General features: G+C 39.9%; 1 protein-coding gene and 1 long non-coding RNA gene across 3 annotated transcripts in view; one reads left to right on the top strand and one right to left on the bottom strand.

The window, feature by feature from the left end:
- The window catches only part of ero1b (endoplasmic reticulum oxidoreductase 1 beta), an 85,894-nt gene extending 61,551 nt beyond the window's left edge, over positions 1 to 24,343 (bottom strand). Inside the window, exon 1 of one of the 2 annotated variants that reach the window (XM_063039442.1) lies at positions 24,092 to 24,343. In XM_063039442.1, coding sequence (XP_062895512.1) covers positions 24,092 to 24,226 — 135 coding nt within the window. In that variant the 5' untranslated portion in view covers positions 24,227 to 24,343. Of the gene's footprint in view, positions 1 to 7,148; positions 7,510 to 24,091 lie in introns of those variants that run through there. The other variant, XM_063039447.1, reaches the window with a different exon arrangement.
- Positions 24,344 to 24,476: 133 nt separating this feature from the next.
- The window catches only part of LOC134341613 (uncharacterized), a 74,426-nt gene continuing 72,442 nt past the window's right edge, over positions 24,477 to 26,460 (top strand). The window contains exon 1 of the long non-coding RNA XR_010016793.1: positions 24,477 to 25,061. This is a non-coding gene — a long non-coding RNA (uncharacterized LOC134341613). The remainder of the gene's footprint in view (positions 25,062 to 26,460) is intronic.

The following is a 26,460-nucleotide window of genomic DNA, read 5'->3' as shown; positions in this document are numbered from 1 at the left end:
CTAATGTGACCAGGAAAATAGCTACTGGATCTTAAAACAGAAATTACCTAACACACATAATTCAGTATACTGCATTTTTAAATTCACTAAAATATATAGCAAGCTACAAAAGCAAAGCATATCAAATTTCCTGTCCTTTATATCACATCAGTGGTTTATTTGCATAACTTCCTATGACTCAACTTCAACATATTTTGTAGTAATGATTATTTGTCCATTTCAAATACAGTATTAGTTTTATTGTAAAGCTTTTTAAAAAGATATTTACAAAGAGAAGCAAATTCAAAAAACTTTTAGGTGACATACACTTTAACAACATTAAATATAAATTTGTACACTCATAATCGTGCAACAGTCCAAAAAGTGATAACTAATGGGTTAAGCAGCAGCTCAACTTACTTTAACACCAGATATTTTACTTTGAATTCTAGCAAAACTAATTCAAAAATGAGGAAAAAAATTCATCCAAATCAAAATAGAAACATTTGTCAAAATTATGAAAGCTGTATTTTTTGTTTGGTTCTCTATGAGATTGTTAAAGTCTATTAAATGCTCCTCAAATGGCCTCTGACAACCAAATCCAGCTCCTGGCCTTCACTTGTGGCTTAGTTATCAAGCCCGGTGGAACTGTTTCTATTAACAGGAGAAAGGGCAAAGGCAGGTTACTGGCACCTTAAAACCAGTTGCCTCGGGGAGATGGGGCTCATCAGCTGTGGACAGCAGCTCATCTACTAACCTCCACAGCCTTGCGGCTGTACCCACTCATGGGGAAGGATTCAGGAGTAAATCCTGAGGGAAAAATCTGGAGCTGGAGTCCCTAAGGCAGTCTTACATTAAGTCTGTGCCATTCCTTTGGGTTCATCAGATGCATGGGCTCTCCATATCGCAGTGTCCACGCTTGCGTATCTAGACAGCTAGCATGCAATATTTATGGTCTACTCTGACCCACAGAGGCCTCAGACTCAGTTCTTTTAAATGAATGTTCTGCAAAACACAAATTGAAGACATCCATATACAGGTTCATTCCACAAGTACTAAAGCAATTAAGAAATTATGTGAATCGTTCTTAAAGCTTCAAAATTATTCAAGAAGGCTGTCCTTTCAAACATGCACTTTTAACAATTTAGCTACATTAAAAACTCTGTGCTTTTTGGATTTTAATTGTTATCTTCAGTGTTATCATGCATTTCAAAATGTGATACTATCATGCATTTTAACAAAATCTCTGCTCATCTTTCGCATGTCACCCCACGTAGTCTCCTTGTATTAAAACGGATTCATCTAAAGCAATCAATCATCAAAATATCTAGATTCCAACAAGTTCCTTGACTTGGTAAAAATAGGTAATAAATACAGATACCACCATCTCAAGACGGAATTCAGAAAAGGCTCTATCTTATGTTGCTTCAGTAATCATTTTAAAATCCACAAAACTTTCTTCTCTTTAGATAATGAGGGGAATGGAAAGGAGTCATAAAATGAGTGAGAAATGTCCCAGATACCTCACAGATTGTGAAGTTTGTAGGTAAGATCAAATGTTACCATATAGATGTTTGGGAATTGGTTAGAAAATGGAGTAGTGAAAAGCAAATTCAGGGGTAAATTCTGAATAAAGTGAAGAGCAGATTTTGAATAAGGCAATACCAATGTGTACAAATATTAAAACTAATGAGAAAAATGAGATTAACAATAGTGATTTTAGTTTGTAGACAGCACTATGAATGTAGGGGCGTATCCTCAAAACAATGCAAATGTAATTCTGACTGTTGGAACTATTGAATTTTTGATCAAATAAAATGGTTTCTTTTCAAAGATGACAACATAAATTACATATATCTTTTTTTAAAAAACACAAATGACAGACACATTGGAATAAAAGTAGCATGGATAGATTATTCTCTTATGCTAAACTCACATTTTGTTGCACTAACAAATAAGTTCTGATGGCCTAAATTAAGAAAAACTATTGATGGAGAAGGAAACAGTAAAAGGAGTTTTGTGATAAATGCTTTTCCCCCCAACATAATACTGAATGTAAATTGGTTATCCAAATTCCTAGATTAATTGATCTATTGAGGTTTCCACCCTTGATTAAATGTTAAATGGATGATGATGACACAGCAGTTTTACAAGCAAGCAGTAATTGAAATGTAACAAAAGCAATCTCCCTTGCATGAACTTTAAAATGAACAACTTTAGAATTTAAGGCCGAAATCCCCAAAGGCATGGTAAGAATATACCCATTTCTGTTGGCATTAATGCTCAGATGATGAATGTAATCCAAGCCCCAGTGTATTACACAACATGGCATACTGCAAACTTGTCAACAAACTGCAAGATGAGGCTTTGGGAGATATCTAACCTCCCAACACAGTGCAGTTCTCAGCTCCTTCTGTTGTTTTTGCTACAGTGAGGCATCCAACCTATGCTCTGAAGCGATGTACTTGTGATGGAATAAAATCTCATCCACTCCTCTGGGGACATACCAACACTACCATACCCTCCTCCTCCACATGCCCAGCCTAATGAAAAAAGCTTACTAATGCCATTGTCATCCCAGCATACATCAAATTTTAACAAAATCATCAATAAATTAACTTTCAAACTAAGATTCAGTGAAGTCAAGCATTAAATGAAGACCACCCGAAAAGTCTCAAACTTAATTTCCCATCTGGCCCAAGTTACCTAATCTTGCAAGTTACTTGCAAAAATAAAATCTCTCAAGTAAATTGTTAGTTTTGTGCTTGTTTCAGAAGACTATGCAGTTATTTCATGGGACACAAGAGCAATATGGACTGTGATCACCAACCCCATTCCACTGTCAAGCAACATAATATCACAAGAAAGACCACTTTCCCAAAATATTGGAGATGTTGAGTGACAACAGACTCCAAGCAGGAATCAGTGTATACAGGTGAAAGGCGGGGGGGAGGGGGGTGGAAATCACTGTGACAATAAAGGACACTAAAGTTAGGACACCCCATTCTCCCCCACCCCCCTCACCAAATGAATGTTGCTCAATTGGTAGCATGCTTACATCAGATGGTTTCTTGTTCACACTGCATGAATGGACTTCCAGCATTTTAGGCCAAAGCCAATGGAGTGCAATTTAAGTACTTTGTAGCTACTGGTGCCATCTTTCAAACAAGATATTAAGAATCCATCTGGCTACTCAGGTGGATGAAAATAGTTTTTTTAAAATATAAACAAACAGGTAGAGATAGATTTTGTCTAGAACTTTGACTGTGAGGGATGGACGTCGCTGATCAGGTTTTTCAAGACAAATGGATAGGCACTTGATGGATATCCAAATTAGTTACATTTTCCAGTGCCTTGGCCCAAATATTTTTAAAGGGTTCAAATATTTCTCAGTCTTCATCACTGAGTCAATGATTGAGATCTTCACCAGTCAGCATGGGGATATGCTTCCAAGTGTGGAAAGCTTCATGTCAGGCCTGAATGGCTTTCCACTTTTATTTCCAATGCTCTTTAGTACTATACTCCTCATTCAAGTGAAACAGCCTCCTAAGTATCTATCTTATGTTCTTTCATTATTACTGTTTGTTCTACAGTAAAAAACCCGTTCTTATCAATCTCTACTCAGAACAACACTTCAATCAACTTTAAGGAACTCTTCCCATGTTTCTTTGCTGTTTGTAGCTAAATAGCACAGACTTCATGAATGATCTTCCCAACACTCTTTCCAATAGCAGAAAAGCTTCCTTACCCTTAAAAGCAAAATTCCTTGTATTTAAAGCCAACAGATCATTTGCCTTCCTAGTTGCAAATTATGCTTGCACCCCAATCTCCTACTACTTGAACAAGAACATCCAGGTTTCTCAGAATATTTACATTAGCTTCACAAAATTAAAAAAAATTCTACTTTTAATTATCAACCAGACTGATTAACCACACTCCCACCATCTGACAGCTACTGCCCATTCAATTAACTTGTTTATTAAATCCACTGGAAAAATGACTCCTATTCAATTTACTTTTTCACTAGCTTTGGGTTATCTGCAACTTTGCATTATCATCGATTTCCCTATCTGGGCTGTGAACACATTAAATAACTGAAGCCACAACACTGCTGAATGTGACTTGATTATCCCCACACTAATTTGTACAAAATTACTTAAAAATTTGAATAAGTGCTCAAATTGAAGTTTACTAGTATGCTGTGTGCTCCAAGAGCCAGAAAGTATCATCCAAATGAATTGTTACGAACCATTCCATTGTTGTATCCAAATTAATTTTTGTACAAACGTAACCAGTGGAAATAAGGCAATGTTGAAATTATTTTTTTTGTACAGCTAGATCAAGCACTGGCTAAAGGTGCACATTAAAGTTAAGTGTTAAGGTTGAATAGTTTGTTGACTGAACAGTAAAGTGGATTGCATCAGTTCTTCCACAGCTTTGCTACGTGGCTTACAACTGCATCTCTGCAAAGAAAAAATATCATGCCCATTTATCCACATCTCATTAAAATACAATTTAAACTGGTCTAATATGTGCATGGCACACATTCATCCACGAAGCTCAATGGTGAGATTTAATTTTTTTTAGTGTGTTGATGCACAAGTGATGTTAGAACCCATAAAACTAGAAAGATCGCCTAAACTGTATTTATTATTTGATGAGTGGACGATATCCTCAATACTGTGAGTGCTTGTGTCAGCCACAACTTTTCATACTTAACGTGATCAAGAATCTGTTTTCCCTAATTATGAAGTGGTATTTACAATGTGAATCACATAAGAAAAATCTTAAAAGCACACTTAATACTTGCATAGTGGCACTTAACCAGTGTGTTAACGTGTCACTTGTGTGGACTTTGGTACACGATTAAAGCCAAGTTTGAAGCCAAGTCAAGAGCTGCAATTCTGCAAAATCCTACCCAAACAGCTTTCCTATGCAAGTCAGAGAATTTGAGATAAGAGGATTATGTCTGCAAAAGTTTGCAGTGATAGTCTTTCTCATGACCACCATCAGAGAGAAGGTACACAGGAGCAGGAAAACATGCAGCCCATGTTTCAGGAGCAGTTTCTTCCCCCTTCGCCATTAGATTTCTGAATGGTCCATAAACCCTTGAACATTACTTCACTTTTGCATCATTAATTTTTTTTTTATATTCCTTACGGTAAATTGTAGAAAAATTTTATGTATTACACTCTACAGCTACTACAAATCAACAATTTCATGACAAATGGCAGTGACAAACCAGAAAATAATTTCAAATTTCTCTGAATGCAAAAGATCTTTCATTACATTTGAATGTAGAATTCTGCATGTAATTCACATTTGTCAATTTTGCACCATCTGGTTTAATTAAAATGGGTAAAAACAGAAAAGATATACTTCTTGAATGCAATAAAATCAAAGACTGTTTATTCCTTAAAGACTATTTAAGGAGTAAGATGCCTTACTGGAGTTATACTCATTGTTGAACCCCCATAAAGGACAATATCCAAAGGCTTGGACAACATGGCAGTTTATGCCTTGCTTTTAGTTAGTTGCACGGTGGGTTTTTTTTGGGGGTTTTTTTTTCTTTTTTTCCATTGATATATATAAAATTTAGTATACTATGATGTTATCTTGGTTTCTTATGTTTAAATTACATTGTTTGTAGTATTTTTTTTGGTATTGATACCCTTTGGAATTTTATTATACTTTAACATTGTATTAATGTTTATATGGCTTACCTTTTTTGTATACTTACTCAATAAAAAGATTTAAAAAGACAACATGGCAGTTTAAAAGGAATAAACTCAAAATGAAAGGCAGAGAAGTGATGACAAAGGTGCACATTAAAATTGAGTGTTAAGGTTTGATAGCTGACTGAACAGCAAAGTGGATTGCATCAGTTTTGCTACGTGGCTTATAACTGCATCTCTGCAAAGAAAAAAAATCATGCCCATTTAATCATTAAAATACGATTCAAACTGGTCTAATATGTGCATGGCACACATTCATCCACAAAGCACAATGGTGAGATTTTAATTTTTTTGTTGTTGTGAGCTGATGCAAAACCATTGTTAGATCCTGTGAAACTAGAACCATCTCCTTAACGTGTATCTGCTATTTCATAAGTGGAAGAGATCCTCAATACTGTGGGAGATAGTAGCATACTAAATAATCAATATACAGCCAACCTTTGTTGGAAACACAAAAACATGCAATTATTTTGAACATCTGCAAACCATTAAAGACTGGTCTTTTGCTCTCTTTGGAATATCTACTGAGATATAGATTCACTGCTCAACACTAAAGTTCCCTAACCAAAAGAAACAATCACATTGCCTTCATGAGTTCAAAACAGCACAATTTTGTTAGGGAACATTTGCCCTTAAATATACATTGGAATCTATGTTTTATGTGTTTTTTGATTCAAAGCATATCTGCTGCATCTTCCATATTTTCTATTTTGTTAAATTAAGATGGCATTTCGTCACTCGAAGATATTTTGAGAAGCCAGGAGGTTATATCTGATGCCTTGGTCAATAGTTCTCCCCGATCCACTATCACAGATTATCTTGTCATCTATTGCTTTTTGCATTATCCCTATTGGAGAACTTTGATCACATTTCAGAAGCTCTGAACATCCTCTGGTTTAGAAACAAAATGCAAGTCTTGCTTTCCCGTCAAGTATTATAAAATATAAATTATGAACATGCATAAATAAAATGCATACGCATTGTATATTTTTAAATTAACTCTCCATCCCACTATACAATCGTCCAAATTTCCCTTAGCATATAATACAAATTACATATACAATCACCAATAAACCTACACCGCATTTTATTCGCTTTAAATTTTTGCAACTTTGTTTAAACAAAAATGCATACGGCCTCCACCAGTTAAATATGAATTATTTGACTAAGATAAGGCTATCAGTGCAGCAGTACGCAGCGACGTTTGAAAAAATTCATACAAGCTTAGAGCAAGTAGCAATATTTTGGTGAGATAAACGCGGCTGAAATATTGTCTTCCGTTCCATTTACCGATTTTAAAATCAAATAAAATTAAGAGAGACACGCATCCACGGAAAGGGAAAATCTGCGGCTGGGTGCCCGAGATGGCTGGCCGCGCAGCACCGAGCCCCGGGGATGCGCCGCGCCGCGCCGCGCCGCTGACAGGCACCGTACCTGGCCGGTGAAGGTGCTGCTGGCGGCGTGGAGCGCGCACAGACTGCAGACGGCGGTCAGCGCAGCTCGCACTCTGCTCATCGCTGCCGCTCCCGCTCCCGCTGCCGTTACCGTTAGCCGTGGCTCACCGGCGTCGTGCGCCAGGGTTTTCCGACTGTTGTTGACGTCAATGACAGGAGACCAGCCGTTACCCCGGCGACGAACGGACGGACTAACATCGACCCTCTGAGTGACTGATAGTTAAGCTGCCGGCGCACGTTGCGACCAACATCATCATGGTTTCTCCCGCTGCTTCCCCGCCCTTTGAGAGGGAAGAGGGAGAGGAAAAGAGGCGGCGCCTCCCGTGAGCATCGTATCGGCCGCCGCCTCGTCTCTGTCAATAACACACTCAAAGAGGTTCCAATGCGCAAGCGCGCAGCAGTCGGCCTGACGGGCAATGTAGTCCCTCCAGCCTACGCTGCAGACGCCGACACTCACACGACCTACGTCCCCTTCCCTCCCCCACCGTAGCCTATGATTTATCCAGCGAGCCAATGAAGGTTAGCCACATTTACCATGCAGCAGCAATGCATCTAGAAACCCCCACAGTATCCCTCCAAGTCAGCGGGGAGGTGGGCTTTTTCAGAACAGCTCTTGGTTGGTATAATGGGAAATTCTTCTCTGTTCAGCACTATGCATGGTACATGAAATGAAAATAGGCACCAAACAACGAAATCGTCAGCAACTTAAAGTTGTGGATTCTAATCAGTACAGTGAATTTCAAACAGACCTCCAAAGGTATCCGAGGCTGTACAGCCATCGACAGGGCTCTTAAACTTACCAAGTAATAGTAAAAACTAGGAGCTACTGCAGATACTGGTTATCGTGTGCAACATGCACACAAATGTTGGAGGAACTCAGCAGGCCAGGCAAAATCAGAGGAGGGGAATAAATAGCCCACGTTTCGGGCTGAGACCCTTCATCAGGTCTTAAGGGAAATATCCTCCCGCCCCCCCCATCGGTACTGTCTGACTTGATGAGTTCCACCAGCATTTTGTGTGTGTTGCCTAACAGATCATCTCGAAAGTACAAAAAGAAAAGATAGACAAAATCTGGGTTTCCTCCTGTGAGAAATGTTTTCATTAGCTTCAATGCATGTGCAAGAACAATAGCAAATGCAAGTAATTTGTCCACATGGGTCAATCTCTGCCATTCAATAAAATCATTCTTGCTCAGTGCCATTTCCTGTATTCAACCCACATTTTCTGATATCCCTAACATCTGAAAATCTATCTACTACCTAGAACATATACAGACCAAGACCCCACAGTTGTATTGGATAGGGAATTCCAAAGTTTCAAAGTGAAAGAAAGCTTTTCTCATCTCAGTCCTGCCCACTTTGACTGCCTAGTCCTAGACAGAGGAAGTATCGTCCTTCCCCGACCACCTAACTTCTTATTCTGCCTTCTTTCTCCTTTCTTTCCAGTCCTGATGAAGGACCTTGGCACAAAATATCAACTGTTTATTCCTCTCCATAGATGCTACCTGACCTGCTGAATGCCTCCAACTTTGTGTGTATTGCATTAAATTTCCAGCATCTGCAGAATCTTTTGTGTTTGTCCTCTGTATCCAACCCAGTCAAGCCCCATATGAAGTTTGCATGTTTTAATAAGATCACCTCTCATTCTTCTAAACTCCTGAGAGTATAGACAATGCCTGCTAAGTGTCTCCTCAGAGGAAATGCACCTATTTCTGGAATCATTCTGGTGCATTTGGTGCATTCTAGGGAGTTGGGGGAAATATATTGGCATGGATTATAATTTAGAAAAGTGAAGGGTAATGCAGATAATTGACTAAAGAACAAAAGTTGATGAGCATGTAAGAGAACAAATTAGAGGGCTGAATTGAAGTAAGGAAGGGTTATCTTCCAACCTGTGGGAGCTATTCCAGAACCAATGGAACTTAGGAGGATGACAACCTGTGCATCCACCATTTCCATTGCCATCTCCTTCAAGAGCTTGGGGTGCAGGTCCTATTTCCAAGACATTTTATTTGTTTCTTCTTCCTCCATAAATACAAAATTAAATTTGTGTTGTTGTAGCATCTTTCATTTTATGACTGCTTAAAAAAAAAGACCCACCTCTCAGAAGCCATGGGAAAAATGCCAAAATGTTTATAGTCAAAGCAGTTGGCTTTAAACAGCATCGTAAAAAATGCTTCCCAGATGACCTTCCATTTTTCCTTCCCACATGACCTTCCATTTTTCTTTCATCCATGTGCCTACCTTAACGTCTCTAATAGAGCACTATGCAAGTCTTAGGCACATGTAAAAAAAATTCTGTAAAGTGAAGATGCTTTCAAAAATAATGAAATAAAATTTTCTAGATATCAAAACATTTACTATGAAGAGCAGTAAACAGGAAAAAAAACAAATTAAAGTTATCAAGTTTTTATTTCAAAAGTTGTCTATTACTTAATATATTTCTTTCTTTAACAAAGTACTAACATTTCTCTGTCATAAGTTTTTGGAAAATGTATGTCTGGAAATCAAAAATTTGCTCTTTTCTACTAACAAACTAATGCAGAAGACAAAACATAAAGATCTAAAACAAAATTTATATAAAAATCTCGGGTGCCTTAGACTTTTTCACTGTACTGTATATCTGCCTCTGTCACCACATTTGGTAGCACATTCCACACACCCACCACTCTCTGTGTAAAACAAACCTACCTCTGACATGCAGATGAGTTTCAAGAATAAGATTTTAAAAACTGAGGGATTCTTTGGCCACAAGATTACAGCAAATGGGCAAAAGTGACAGAGTAATTTAAAAACAAAAAGAAATTTAATATCAAGCTGGATTGACTAGGGAGATACTGAGAGGCTCTTTTCTCCAGATAGGGTCATTACACTGTCATTATGATCCCAGCCTAAATGTTTAGGAGAGAGGAGGATTAAATAACATGCAAAGTATATTGAAATTTTGCAATTCTCGCCCACAATATGTGTGGAAGGTCACTTCCTGGATATTTTCAAAACTGAGGGAGTGGAGATAGGGAATTAACAGAGGAGGGAAAGGAAGTGGAAAAGCCAGAGGATTAGCCTTGATTTTATTGAATGGTGTTACAGTCTCAAGGGGTAGTATAGCTTACACTTGCTTCAATATCAGGAGGTAGATAATGGGAGACCAGTAGATGAATTGTTACAACATAATTATTGCAACATACATTGCACGGTAATGAATGTGATGAGGATTTCAGCGGTAGAGGAACGGTCAAGTCCAACCATGTTACAGGACTCAAAATAGGTAAGCCTAATATGCATTTAACAGTTTGCTCAATAGTAGCATACTTGTTTTGAAACCAAAGAGCCATGGTTCAAATGTCACTTCAGAGTCACTGAGCTTGCATTAAAGTGCAGAGTGAGCTGCATTGTTGGAAGAGGTGAACTTTTAAACAAAGGGCTTATCTGCAGTCTCCGTGAACATTTTATTTAAAAAGAGGGTTGTTGTGTTTGCTCACCTTTAACTACTGATGAGACCTGAAGCCAGGAGGTAGAACAAGGCTGGAACAAGAAATAAACCTTTATTCAGTAAAACCAACAACTACCTGTACTGAATTGGTTTATCCGAGGCATTGATAGTAACAGTCAGCTTGGGATTGGTTGTCAGTTGACCAATAGGTGTTGGTTTTTTCAGCTCACCGTACACCTCCCTCTTGAAGATGATTACCTTAGCATTTGAGCCCAGGATTGATTTGGATTGAAACAACTGGCTAACACTGGCAACCTGTCCTCCTTAGTGGTTGCAGGCAGTCACTTTAGTGTCACAATGTTGTTTGCCGCTGAGCTGGCACTAGTGGCTGGTTCATTCGGGGTAGATCAAACCCTTCCAAGAGGAGAAGGTGGTCCAGCTCTGTGTTTGATGATCTGCCCGACAAACTTGGTGTGCCTTCAGGAGCATGTGGCTGCAAATGGTTGATGTGGCGACACCACTGATCCCAGTCTATGATATCTTTGTAGAGCACTTACCCCGTTCTTTGACATTCCAACCTGGTAGCCAGGGATCTTGTACTTTTCAGTATTGTACGGTCCACACTGCAGTTCTGGGCTTGATTGATGTTACCCATCTATCAAGGTCAGTGTGGCTGGCTTTGTGCATCTGACCATCTGCCGTCTCGGATGTTGAACGCTGTGGAAGCATTGCAACCAACACTACACAGTTTTCTTCTGAAAGGCGTTTCAGCTGGAGACTTCCCCTCAAGGCCTGGAAGGGGTGTAATTCGATGTTTCAGCAGAAATGTGTTGAGCCTCAGCCAATGCTCCTTCTCTCTTGATTTCAGAAGTGACCATTTGAAGATATCAACAAACCCCTCTGCTGGGCTATTGGATGTGGATGATATGGCGGAGGGAGCGGATGTGGATAATTCTGCTGTTCTGGCAGAATGCAGCAAACTGCTGTGAATTGAATTGAGTGCATTGTCAGAAACAAGCATTTCTGGCATCCCAAAGCAGCTGAAGGTCTACAATAGCTGTTAAATGGTAGCCTCAGTTGTTGACTTCACAAGTAATATTTATGGCCATTTGGAGTAGGCTTCAGGTAGGTACTCCTGTTCATTAGGCCAGCAAAGTCACTATGTACTTGAATCCAGGTCTATTCTGTCTCCAAACATTAAGCAGGAGTCCACAATTGAGAGTGATGTACGACGTCGGTAAAGAAATGCTGAATAATTACTGATCATGCTCAAAAGTGATAGAAAAGTGCTGATATCTGATGGTGAAGTCTTTTTAAGATAGCAGTGATGTTTTCAGGATCTGGGTGATGACTGTGATGAAGCTCACATACATACTTGATTGAAGATGTCAGAAGCTGCATTTTTATCCCAAAGTCACAATCCAAAATATTGTAGTTTGTTTAAAATGTGGTCCAGGTGTTGGCATAGTTCTGTCTGATCCGTGCCCATCACAATGATGTTGTCAAGGTAAGCAGCAATATCATCAATACCACTCAGCGTGGTGTACATAAACTGATGGAAAATTTACCCCGAGAGGAATGTAAACAATCCTTTATGTGTTGCAACTGGCGAGAAGATCCTGTGAATTTTCCACCACTTCCATCTGGAGGTAGGCTTCAGCCTGGTCCAATTTGCAAAGTAGCTACCATCATTCAATTTTGTAAAGAGATCTGCAGGTACCCATAATGGATACTTGTGTGTCTCCACAGCCACAATAAGACCAGTTGAGAGATCTGCAGAAAACCTCACTGTGCTGCTGGCTTTCTTGATAACAACTGCTGGAACTGCCCAGCATGAGTAGTTGACAGCTTTTGATCACAACAGTTTGCTGCAGGTGATCTTGCTCTTCTCCACGACTGGTAAGGCTGTGTATGGTATGGTCTTTTGGGACAGAAGACTGGATTTGTGTCTGGACAGAGATGAAATTCTGCTTGCAATTTGGTGCAGCAAACTGAACCTTCTTGAAACACTACTGCATAGCACCACTGCAGTTGTTCTATTGTCTCATGTTCTGATGTTGGTATGGTGTTGATTGACACTATTTTAATAGCCAATATCTTCGTACAGACGTCATCCAGATTGATGCCACAGAGATCAAGCTTGTCCTTCCAGTCAATGCCAAGGACAGTCAGATCTTGTTGGTCTCTTAGGTATCACACACCATTGAGTTGGTTACCTTCGGCTTCACCAGGCAGTACAGTTTGCCAATCAGCTGGAGGGTTCCTCCCGATGCACTGCAGGCAAAGTGATGATTTAATTTGACTGGTGGCGATCCAAGTGCTCACCATTGGCATTTGGACACAATGTTAATGTCTGATGCTGTATCCTGTTGTAGCTTGACCAACTGATTGTTGATAAATATGATGATGCACCACCTCCTGGAGCCGAAGTCTACTTTGAACGTGACCATTAAACTCCTTGTAGCTTTAGATGGATTTTGAAAATTCTTGTCCTTGTGTTTCATTGGCCTAGAAGGCAGTGAAGGATGGTAAAAGCTTCCTTTGTAACTACAGTGTTGGCATTTGCTGCAAATGTGCTTCTTATATTGGCAGTTTTTTGCATATATCACGCACCACAGTTCCAATAAGCTGTCTGGAGACCTGCTGAGTGATGACGTCTGGGCCATTGGAAACTGCATTGACTAGGTTGGAATCGTGTTTCAGGTTGATCAAGTGTTGACATTCTGAAGTGACAGACAGCTTGTAGAGTCGTATCAGGGTTTTGCTCCAGTCTAACCATGAGCTGTTTGTGAATGTCTACATCATCAGGTGCCTGAAGTCTGCAATTTGAACAGCGATTCACTCACGTTACCCAGCTTGAACTTTTTACATTCGTGATTGACGATACCAGCATATGTGATGAAGTCCGCAGTATCATGCTTAACGAGTTTTAGGCAATGATAACGAACACTAACGAGGGATGACTGTTCTCCAAAAATACTTGTTAGATGCTGGATACTTTCATCAAATGATAGGTCACACGGGTTCTTAGGCAGGGTAAAGTTGAAATAATGCTCACATTCAGCAGTACCCAATTTTCGGAGCAAAGTGTATACCTTCCACAGATTGTCTTCACTGCGAACTCAACCTGGAATATATCATTGTAATGTTTGAACCATGATTCAAACATAACTTCCAAAGAATCATTGAACCGGAAGTTAGCAATGGATGCAACAACTGACTCACATGAATTCCGTTCAGTATTTGACACCAAGTTTTTGGACTCACTGATAACTTGCTGATCAAGGTTTCAATTATTTTCAACTGGGCTGCCTCAAATAAGCTTGCTGCTGTTTTAGAATTGCATGCAAGTCTTCTGCTGAAAATGCCATGTCAATATAATAATCACCTTATTACTAATTTGTTGTGTTCGCTTGCCTATAACTACTGCTGAGACCTGAAACCAAGAGATGGAACAAAGCCAGAACATAAAATAAACCTTTATTCAGTAAAACCACGCAACTACAAAAAACTCAAAACTCAAAAGTACATCCTAAAGCACGACTACTTAAATGGTTTATCCAAAGAATGTTTAAGATATTGACAGAAACAATGACCAGTCAGTGAAAGTCAGCTTGGGATTGGTTGTCAGCTGACCAATAGGTGTTGGTTGTTTCAGATCGCCATAACAAGGGTCTGGGCCAGTATTTGCCCTCTGCTAATATCACAACAAACATAATCAATTTTATTTTATAATTGGAGAGCTCTATGGATCTTTACTGTACGCAAAATGTGAAAAGTATTTCCTCACGTTACAACGTCAAAAAGACATGCTTTGGGACATCCCAAATTTATAAATGGTTCTGTATCACTCCATTTCTTTCTTTGCAATTCTAACCATTAATTTGGTCAAATGCTCAAATGATAGACATGAATATAAATTCATTTTCCATGCCATTAAATGTGGAATTTTGTAATAAATCTTATAGAGCAACTATAAAATAATGCATTGTTTCAGTCAAATCTTATCAAAACAGTGGAGATTGTGCTGGGCAGTCTGCAAGTGTTGCCGTGCTTCTGGCACCAACTTATCTTATGCTCAACTCATTTACCTTAACTGTATGTCTTTGAATGTTCTACTACAGCTTCAAACTGAATCAGAAAAGAAGACATACCTTGATGAATGTTAAGATTAAATACCTATCATGTTGGTCAATTGAGTTGATCATCATATACAAGAGTTTTCAGTCATTGAGCTGCATCTTTTAAAACTATCAAATATAATTCATCTGACCCCAGCTTTCTCTCTGTAACCTTGCAAAGTAACATTTTTAAAGCACACATTTAATTGTTGTTTGTAAGTTACCATGGAACTTGATTCCATCAATCCTTCAGATTCCACTCATTCCAGACCTTCAACCTTGAAAGGTTAGTGCTCAGAACCCTATGTTTTCAAAACAATAAATCTTTGACCACTTGTTACCTACTCAATTAACAGAGAGATACTTGCTATTTCAAAACTTCTCAAGTATTTTTAAATTTACCCAACCACTGCTCAAAGGAGTAGAATGAAATGTTTTAATCTTTTCACACAAGCTAGTTTATTGTCCTGATTGTAAAGCAGTTTGGCAACTTCCCCAAATGCTTAATATCCTTACTAAAAAATTTTGAGAATTACACAATAACTCCAGCTGAGGCCTAATCAGAGATGTGCAAAGATTTTGCATGATATCTTGGTTTTGCTATCTGCTGCCAATGGTTGCAAAATCAAGAATTGTTGTATTTTCTTACAAGCACAATGTTAATTACCAAGCCTTGGTACCTTGTAGATAAATCAGCCATGAATTGGTGGAACAGACTCGACGGACCGAATAGTCTAATTCTGCTCCTATGTCTTATGGTCCAAAACTGCTACTATCCTTTTTGTTCATGATTATATTTACATTGTGACATCTACAACCTCTCAAAAGTGCTCCTAATCTCGTAATCTATGCCCAAATCACCCTAACATAAGGAAACACTGATCATTTACTGACCCCAGGGTCTCTGATACATCTTGCTCCATCAGTAAAAGGACCCCACCTTCCTCCGGGGGCACATCCAATTACTGCCTCCAAATTACCACACTATTTTTAACTCCAACGTTTCTAGTTCCTTAATTTGCCAATTTTGTTTTAATCCAATGCCTTCTTAACACAAAAAAATGTGCAATATCTAATGATTATATCTTAATTCGGCTTCTCTGCCTCTCTAATAGAATAAAAAGAATATGTTGCCACAGATCCTCTACGGGTAACAAACGCCCAACCTATAGGGTCTCCATACGTACAAACCAACATTTGGGAGACTGGCGGGATGACTGGGAATGGATATGCTTACTGCTGCAGGCTTCATATTACTATTTAACTATTTATGGTTCTATTACTATTTATTATTTATGGTGCAACTGTAACGAAAACCAATTCCCTACTGGGATCAATAAAGTATGACTATGACTATGACTACTGACAGGTGGGAACAGGATATTTCTCGGTGTCTATCCCCCCCACGCCCCTGTCTCACCAAGATGGATTGAGCTGAGAAGAGCTGGAGCGCCAAGCAGACTCACGTTTCCTGAGCTGGCTCGCTCTCTTCTCATGCCTGCTTCTGTGATCCTCTCCCACGCACCATTTTGTGTTCAATTCCAACTTACAAACAGTTCGGGTTATAATCGCTCTCAGGAGCAGAACCTTGTCATAAGCTGGGAACTGCCTGTAAGGACATTGTTCTGCACAGGGTACACAATCCACATGTCGCTTCGATGATACCACGAGCGGTTTCGACTACAGAAAATCATGGAAGACACAACCCTTCACAGCATTCCTTCCACAGACCATTTATGAAATGTAACTGCTATATAATAAAGATGCATACATCCATGCTCCTCACTGACCCCATGGGACAGCCCGGTAGCATAGAGGTTAGCATAACGTTTTGCAGTGCCAGCGATCGGCGTTCTTTTCCCACAGCTGTCTGTAAGGATCCTGTAAGTTTTTCCCATGATTGCATGTGTTTCTTCTGGGTGATTGTGTTTTCTCTCACATTCTAAAGATGTATGGGTTAGGGTTAACAAATTGTTGGCATACTGTGTTGGCACCGGAAGCATGATGAAATTTGTGGGCTGCCCTCAGCACATCCTCAGACTGTGTTAGTTGTTAACACAAATGATCCATTTCATTGATGTTTCAATGTACTTGTGACAAATAAAGTTACTCTTTATCTCTTGAAATCAATTCCAATTGTGATAACCCAAAAAGTGTGTTACCCATAAAGTAAACGTAACTTCACCACAAAGAAAGGGTCTTGGGTTAATATCTGCACTGTAACCTAGTAACACAAAGATTGTGCTTAGCTCAAAACAACCTGTTATTTGTTAAACAAATGATGTTAGTCACCTTGGTCCTAAAGGAAATAAAATTTACACTCAGTGACCACTTTATTAGGTACACTTGAACACCTACTCATTAATGCTTATGTGGTAATGCTGTTCTTGGACTACAGTTCAGCATTCAACACCATAACTCCATCCAGGCTCTACAGGAAGCTCAGAGACCTCAGCCTTGACACTACGCAGATGGATCCTGGACTTCCTGTCAGATCGCCAGCAGGTGGTAAGAGAGGGCTCCCTCATCTCCACCCCTCTGACTCTCAATACAGGAACCCCTCAGGGCTGTGTACTGAGTCCCCTCCTTTAGTCCCTGTATACCCATGACTGTGTCACCACCCACAGCTCTAACCTGCTAATTAAATTTGTTGACGACACTACATTGATTGGCCTAATCTCAAATGATAATGAGGTGGTCTACAGGGGAGAAGTCATCTCTCTGACACAGTGGTGTCAAGAAAACAACCTCTCCCTCAATGTTGCAAAAACAAAGAAGCTGGTTGTGGATTACAGGAGGAATTGAGATGGGATAACCCCTATTGACATCAATGGATCTGGGGTTGAGAGGTTAAACAGCTTTAAGTTGCTTGGCATCCACATCACCGAGGATCTCATGTGGTCTGTACACACCAGCAGTGTGGTGAAAAAGGCACAACAGCGCCTCTTTCACTTCAGACAGTTGAGGAAGTTTGGTATGGGCCCCCAAATCCTAAGAACTTTCTACAGCGGCACAATTGAGAGCATCCTGACTGGCTGCATCACTGCCAAGTCTGGGAACTGTACCTCACTTAGTCGCAGGATTCTGTGGAGAGTGGTGTGGACAGCCCAGCACATCTGTAGTTGTGAACTTCCCATGATTCAGGACATTTACAAAGACAAGTGTGAGAAAAAGGACTGAAGGATCACTGGGGACCTGAGTCACCCCAACCACAATCTATTGTAGCTGCTACCATCCAGGAAACAGTACCACAACATAAAAGCCAGGACCAGCAGGCTATGGGACAGCTTCTTCCACCAGGCCATCAGACTGATTAACTCATGACAATTTAAATTTATTTCTAAGTTACATTGACTGTTATATTTATTATAAATTACTATGATTGCACATTGTACTTTGAGACGGAGACATAACGTAAGGTTTTTACTCCTCATGTATGTGAAGGGTGTAAGAAATAAAGTCAATTCAATTATACAAATATCAAATTGGCTAATCAAGTGGCAGCAACTCAATGCATAAAGGCATGCATACAAGGTCAACAGATTCAGTTGTTGTTCAGACCAGACATCAGAATGGAGAAGAAATGTGATCTAAGTGACTTTGACTGTGGAATGATTGATGATGTCAGATGGGGTGGTTTGAGTATCTCAGAAACTGTTGATCTTCTGGGATTTTCACACACAACAGTCTCCAGAGTTTACATAGAAGGGAGCGAAAAACAAATCACATCCAGAGAGCGACAGTTATGTGAGCAAAAACACCTAGTTAATGAGAGAGGTCAGAGAAGAATGGCTAGACTAGTTCAAGGCGACAGTAATTCAAATAACCATATGCTGTAATACTGATGTGCAGAAGAGCATTTCTGAATCCACAACATGTCAAAACTTGAAGTGGATGAGCTAGACAGCAGGTTACAAGCATGTATGCCACTTTATTAGATACAGGATGTACTTAATAAAATGGCTATTGAGTAAAGTAAAGGCATGTTAGTCTTGCGAGATCTGTGCCTGGAAAGTCTTCACTCTCCAGGGCGCAGGCCTCGGCAAGGTTGTATGGAAGACTAGCAGTTGCCCATGCTGCAAGTCTCCCCTCTCCATGACACTAATGTTGTCCAAGGGAAGGGCATTAGGACCCATACAGCTTGGCACCAGTGTCGTCGCAGAGCATAATGTCTGATTAAGTGCCTTGCTCAAGGACACAACATGTTGCCTCGGCTGAGGCTCGAGCTCACAACCTTCAGGTCGCTAGTCCAATGCCTTAACCACTTGGCCACGTGCCCACGGCTCGTGTACATCATAAAATGGCAATTCATAGTTACGAACAAATAACCTGGCAAACCAAAGAAAAAGCAATCACAATGAATATCTTTAATTTCACAAAGCTCAATCTCCAAAGGAGCAAACAGAAAATGTTGGAGGAACTCAGGAGGTCAGGCAGCATCTATGATGAAAGGTCTCAGCCCAAAATGTTGACTGTTTATTCCCCTCTATAAATGCTGCCTGACCTGTCAAGTTCCTCCAGCAGCCTCTCATGGTTTCAATCTAACCTAGAGGAATAGCACTTGGCCCTCTGACTTGGTAAAAAGGCAGCTTTCAGAATTCAGTATCAAATTCAACAATATATTATAATCAACCATTTCCAACTTGCATGTCACATTTCCAGCATAAGGACTGATACCATAGCATAATGGTCAGGGTTCAATTCCTGCCGCTGTCTATAAGGAGTTTGTACATTCTCCTTTTTGTTTTAATTTAAAATTTAATCTGTCTATGAATGTTAGAGAAGCCCAACCCTGGTATCTTAGCAAAAACGAATATACTTGCAAGATGCATCTTCATGACATTGAAGGCAAACCTAACTAGCGATCCACTTTTATTTTGACATATATCTACCAGTCCTGTGAGATGACATAGAATTTTTGTGCATTACGACATTGTTGTTGTCTTATTTTGTTCTGCTGTTGTTGCTGCTTGTTTTGTTCTGATGAATATCGTGGGCATGCTATATTGGTGCCAGAATGTATGGCGACACTTGCAGGCTGCCCCAACACAACCTTGTGTGAGTTAATTGTTAACACAAATGACATTTCACATTGAGTCCTGCCAAAGATTTTCGGCCCGAAATGTCGACTGTACTCGTTTTCTACAGATGCTGCCTGGCCTGCTGAGTTCCTCCAGTGTTTTGTGTGGGTTGCTTGGATTTCCAGCATCTGCAGTTTTTCTCTTGTTTGACATTTCACTGTATGTTTCAATGTACATGTGATAAATAAATCTGAATCTGAAGTACCAGCACTGCAGAATTAGGTAACTTCAAGTTTTAACACCTGTCCAGCTCTTGGCTCCATCCCTCCCCCTCCTGTCTTTTCCTATCATTTCAGATCTCCCCCTCCCCCTCCCACTTTCAAATCTCTTACTAGCTCTTCTTTCAGTTAGTCCTGATGAAGGGTCTCGGCCCGAAACGTCAACTGTACATCTTCCTAGAGATGCTGCCTGGCCTGCTGCGTTCACCAGCAACTTGTGTGTTGCTCCAAGTTTTTCATATTTCTTTTAGAATTGTGTAGAAATGAACCAAAATTTTCAATGCCATTATTTCCACAAAGATGACTGTGGCTAAAATTCAATGCCAGTCAATAGTTTAATTGATCGAAGTTATTGTGTTCAGTTGGCTCATTATGAACTATTGAGTGCCAGCATTCATGTAATTGTGTACAATCAAGTCAGACTAACAGCACAATTGGCCTCTACCTTGTGCCATTTGGCATCCACATTTAAGAACTGATGTGTGGTGTTCACTTCCATCAAGACTTGTGACAAAGGAAATATGAAAGATTCTCATGCAATAAGATTATGGTCTCCCGCAGCACTGAACAGGCAATATTATCCTTTGCAAACATATACTTGAATAAAAGTTAGATTAAATATACACAACTGGTCAAAATATCAACTTATCATTCTATATTTAAGCAAAATATGAAAGTGCATTCGAGTCCCTAGAGAAAAGGTTATATAAATTGTCACTTGGGGAATAATACTTAAACATATCAACCAAGGGAGATCACTAGCAATTTTAAAAAAACAAAAAATTTGAATACAGTAATACATAGCCACAAAATCATTAAAAACATGTCCAGACATACGTCAGTTGTTACCCTGTGGCAATACTCTCCAGTGGACCTTGGATCCACAATATTCAAATTCCTCTGGAGAGATATCATATAATCCAAGTCACTCCCTTGCTCCCACCCCCTCCCTCCCATCATTCAGTACTGAAGAGATGCTACCTTTCTGATGAGACATTAAACCTGACCTCCTAGTTTCTGTAAAAGATACACTGACATATGAAGAGTGGGAAGTTCTGGTATGCCACTCAATCAACATCACTTAGATTGTACAGTCATTAAGTTGCCAATTATGAGAGTTAGTCCATAATATCCAATTCTCCATTTTGATTCCAACACTGACCAGTTTTACAACAATAACTACACTTTTAAATGGTTAATTGGCTGGAAAACACATTGGTACATGGTGAAGTTATGAAACAGACCATAAAAATGTAAGTTTATGTTAGGAGCCAATTGAAAAGTATGAAAACCAGAGTGGCTCGTCTAGTTTTCATATTGTAATGATGATAAGGTTTTGAGTTTGTCTTGAATACTGGAATAGATTATTGACAAGGCACCAAATATCCACGACACCAAAAGGGCTCTCAAATGTGAACCCCCATGTGGAAGGTTAGAGATATTTAAAGTACAATGTTCTTTCTGGCTGCACACACAGGTTAATATAGAAATGGTCAAGTTCAATTTCCTGTTTACAATCTGCACTGAACTGTTCCCACAACCTATGGACTCACCTTTGTGGACTCATCTCATGTTCTTCATATTTACTGCTTAGCTATTTATTATTCTTATTATTTTATTTCATTTTGTATTAGCAGTTTGTTGTCTTTCGCACATTGGTTGTGTGTCCGTCTTGTATTTTGATTCTTTTGTGTTTCTTTGTACAAACATTTGTATTTACCGCAAAAAAATGAATTTCATGTTAGTGTATGGTGGCATATATGTATGTTGATAATCAATTTACTTTGAACTTTTTCAGTAATCTCTGTATCCTTGTAGAAAGATAGTTGGTTTTTCCATTCAGTATAAGACCTAAGAATGCATATATTTTCTATTTATTTCCATATGACACAAAAGGAAACTTCAGCCTGTCATTTCTATGCCAGTTTTCAGAACAATCCCATTTCTCACTAATTTTCCCTCTTAACCTATTCTCCCCACATTTTCACAAACTTCCTAGATTCTAGCATCCACTCATAGCCAGCTCCATCACAGGCACAAGCCTCCCCATCAAGGACATGTCTCAAAAAAGGCAGCATCCATCAATAAGGATATACACAACACAAGACTGGTCTTCTTCTAATTACTCCCATCAGCAAGGAGGTACAGGAGGTACAAGACACACAACCAATGTTTTAGGAACAGCTCCTTCCCCTCTCCCAATAGATTTCTGGATGATTCACGAACCCATTATCTTGCTCTCTTTTTGCACCACTTGTTTATTTATTCTTTTTATATTTATTTTTGTAACTTATAGTTTTGTATGCATTGCACTGTACTGCTGTTGCAAAACAATAAATTACATGACATGTGTCAGTGATAATAAACCTGAGTCTGATTTTGACTTGGATTAAATTCCACACACACCTAAGATCAATAATGAGCCCAACTCTCTGGAAGGGTGAGGCTGCGACTCTACTAGTTGCATCGCGTTGTCCTGACCAAGTTCCAATAAAATTAGAACTGAATCCGGACATGATGTTCACTAATGAGAGTTTATATAAAAACATAAACAAGAGCAGGCTAAGCAGCCCCTTGAACCTGCTCACTAGCTCAAAAGGACCAGTTAGGAAAAGCATCAGATCAGCAATAATTTTGCTGAATTAAGAACCCTCAGGGTCCATGTATTCCAAAAATATAAATATTTGATATTCAATGATGTGGCACCCACTACTCTCTGGGATATGGGGAATTAAAGATTCACTAATTTGCAGAATCATTTTCTTTTTCTATTTTATAATCCTGCTCAAGTTCTAATGCCAGTCTCTTAATTTTAAAAATCTCTCTCAAACGATAATTGGCAGGTCAGCTTTTTTGAATTATGCTCCTAAACAGTGGAATTCAATACCTAAAACAACAAAGGATGGAGACTCAGATAACACTTTTAAAAACCAGCTCAAAACCTATTTATTTAACCTTGCCTTGAACTAACATCTGTCTTCTATTTTCACTTTTTATTGCACTTTCATATTCGCACTCTCATTGTAAAGCACTTAAAGCAATATTATCTGTGTAGAGCACTTTATTATTATTACCTTCAATAATATTCCCCTGTATATTCTTCAATGTTATGTCTTTACTATGTTGATGAAAAGTAGAGGGACTTGATTTTTCTTTATGCAATTATTTCCTGATCACGTGATCAGCTGATTGTATAAAATCTTTCTCAACACTGCCAGTGAGCTCTACAAATGATAAATAGTAGAGATTCTGCACATACTGGAAATCATGAGCAACACAAAATGCTGGAGGTGTGCAGCAATGATTAAGGATTAGCTTTATTTGTCACATGAACATTGAAACATACAGTGAAATGCGTCATTTGCGTCAATGACCCACACAGTCCGAGGAGTCGCCACGATTCCTCCATCAACACAGCATGCCCGCAACTTACTAAACCTAACCTGTACATTTTTGGAAAGTGAGAGGAAACCAGAAAATCCGGAGGAAACCCATGCGGCCACAGGAAATACGTATAACCTCCTTACTGACAGTGGCGAGAATTGAGCCTGTGTTCCTGGAGCTGTAAAGCGTCTACGGAGGGGGGAATGAACAGTCAATGTTTCAGGTCGAGACCCTTCATTGGTCCTGCATTTTGTGTGTGTAACTGTACAGATGAATCATGTGAAAGGATGCAATGCTAGATAGCGGAACCAAAATCCACAAGATATCTTGGCTGAAGCTCTGCACTTCCTGTCTTTGCTGCGATGCTGTGCCTCGCCCGAGGAAGTGCCCAGGTTCAGCTGAGATGTTAATCAAATCTAGTCTTTCAGATTTGTATAAAACATACCAGAGCTACCGGAAGATCGAGGGATTTGGTACATATAGCCATGTACAATATTTATTATTCCGCCAACATCCACAGAAAAAAAGTCATCTGCTTGTTTCATGGGATCCTACTATACAGAATGTATCTCCAAATTTTCTCTATAGAACAGTATAAAATCTATTCTAATACACTTCACAGCAGGTAGCTGTGGTTTAGGGTAAAGGGAAAGCAGCTAAGTCCCGGTGGAGTGGCTGGAAACTTACATGACAGAAACAGTCCTCGGTCTCCGGCTCTCGGGCCCAGCTCCCGCTGGCGGGCGTGCCTTTGGACCCAGCGCCGCCGCCCGCGGCCCTGCCCACGAAGAACAGCATGGAGAGCAGAGCTGTTCCACCCTTCATCGTCTCCGGTTCCAGCCTCCTCTCCTCCTGGGCTACTTTCCACCAGCGCAGCACTGGACTGCAGTTAAGGTCTCTTTATCTCCGAGTCGCGGCCAGCAGCCGGAAGAGGAAGTTGGTAAAGTCACAGCAGACAAGCTCTAGGGCCCAGTGGCTGACGGGGGTGGAGGGTGTGATATTTGTGACCATCATTACAGCGCAGGCTGAACCTTTTACACCTCCTGGCATACTCGTTACTAGCGCTTCACCGTGTACAAGAGGATTCTGCACGGTTTATGGTGCAGAATTGCCGCATACTGTGCATATCTTTTACATGTTTTTATTTAATTTTTTTCCTATAGAAAACATGTACAACTATCGCTCATTTAGAATATTTTTCCATATAAATTCAAGATTGTTTATTGTCACGAGTGTAAAAGAAAACGAAATGATTGTTACACACACAAAATGCCCGAAACATCATGGGGTTCGACCTCAAACGTTGACTGTAGTCTTTACCTACTCTTTGCTGAGTTTCTCCAGCATTTTGTGTGTTGCTCGGGTAGTCACACGTGGAACCGCTAGACCTCCTCCTCGCTTTCCGGCATTCCGAAACTGACGCATAAACATCAATTGGAAAAGGGGTGTTGATAACAGAAGCGCCGCACAATAATAGCCGTTGTCGGGAAGCCCGTTTGTAGAGGTCACACCGCGCCTGAATACATACTCCAGACTGCAAATGTGGTACACGGAAATACTTGATTGCGTTCGGACTTCCTGCTGGAATCCCATTCTGTTTCAGTCCGCAGCAGTCCTACGGACATCTCGATGTCCTGGCAGACCAACAACGTTAGCGAAGGTAAATATACCCATATGTAAAGCCTTGAGCGATAATATGAGCATTGAAATGTAGAGTGAGACGGTAAGGAACAGATAGGAAACGGTAATTATTCATGAGGTAAACAAAGCCGATTTAAGACGAAATTACCTTGCTTGTATGAAGGGTATTGTTTCTTAATACACAAAATACTTTCAAAGTCAAAGTAAAATTATGATCAAAGTACGTATATGTAATTATATATTACATTGACGTTCATTTCTTTGTAGGCACTTACAGGAAAATAAAGAAATACAGTAGAATTAATGAAAGCCTATACATAAACCTTTGACAGAGACTTGACTAGATCCAAACAGGGGATAATCTGCGGATGCTGGAGACCCAAGCAGCACACACAAAATGCTGGAGGAACTCAGCAGGCCAGGTAGCAACTATGGAAAAGAGAGCAGGCGACGTTACGGGCCGAACCGCTTCGGCAGTCGGATGCCGCCTGTCCTGCTGAGTTCCTCCAGCATTTTGTGTGTGTTGCCATGACTAGCTGCATCACCGTTGTGCACGGGAATTGCAAGGCATCTGACCGCAAGACCCTATAAAGGATTGCGTGGACTGTTGAGAGGATCATCGGGGTGTCTGTGCCATTCGAAGTAGATATTTATTCGGTGCGCTGGGTACGCAGGGCACTTAGCATTGTCAGAGGTGTCCCACTATCTCTTTGACTCCCCCCCCCCCACCACCACCACCACCAGCACCATTAGGCAGGAGCTACTGTAGCATTAAGGGCTGTTATGACCCATGAGACTACAGAACTCCTTGCCACCACCTTGGTCTCATTACTTACGAAGCGCTTTTAGCGTTATGCTATTTACTTTTTAAACATGTGTCGTAAATGCACCTTATACTAAATATAAATCTTCTGGAATGTTTTATTATTTGTTAGTTTATTTCTAGTAATATTACTTTATGCGCTGTGAGTTAAAGTTACTGTGTTGTGCACCTTAGTCTGGAGGAACGTTGTTTTATTTGGGGATATACAATACGTTTATACAGTTGAATAAACAAAGACTGACAACCTATGTGCAAAAGACAAACTGTACAAATATTAAAAAACTGAGAACATAAATTAAAGAGACTTTGAAAGCAAAGTTTTTGTAATAACTGGATTTAACAACAACAGCTATTTTTCAGATATTGTTCATATCTTTACCTCTCCCCCCCCCCCAACTTCCAGCTTTCCACAGGGATTGTTCTCTCCATGATTCCCTTGTCCATTCATACCTCAAACTGATCCTCCTGTCAGCACTTATTCCTGCAAGTAAAAGTGCTACACCTGCCCATTCATCTCCTCCATCACCACCATTCAGGACCCCAAACAGTTCTCTCAGGTGAAGTGACACCTCAGTTGCTAGTCTGTTGGGGTCAT

This window comes from Mobula hypostoma, chromosome 2 (genome assembly GCF_963921235.1).
Source record: "Mobula hypostoma chromosome 2, sMobHyp1.1, whole genome shotgun sequence".
NCBI classification, from domain to species: Eukaryota; Metazoa; Chordata; class Chondrichthyes; order Myliobatiformes; family Myliobatidae; genus Mobula; species Mobula hypostoma.
This window is presented reverse-complemented; position numbering and strand designations above follow the sequence as displayed.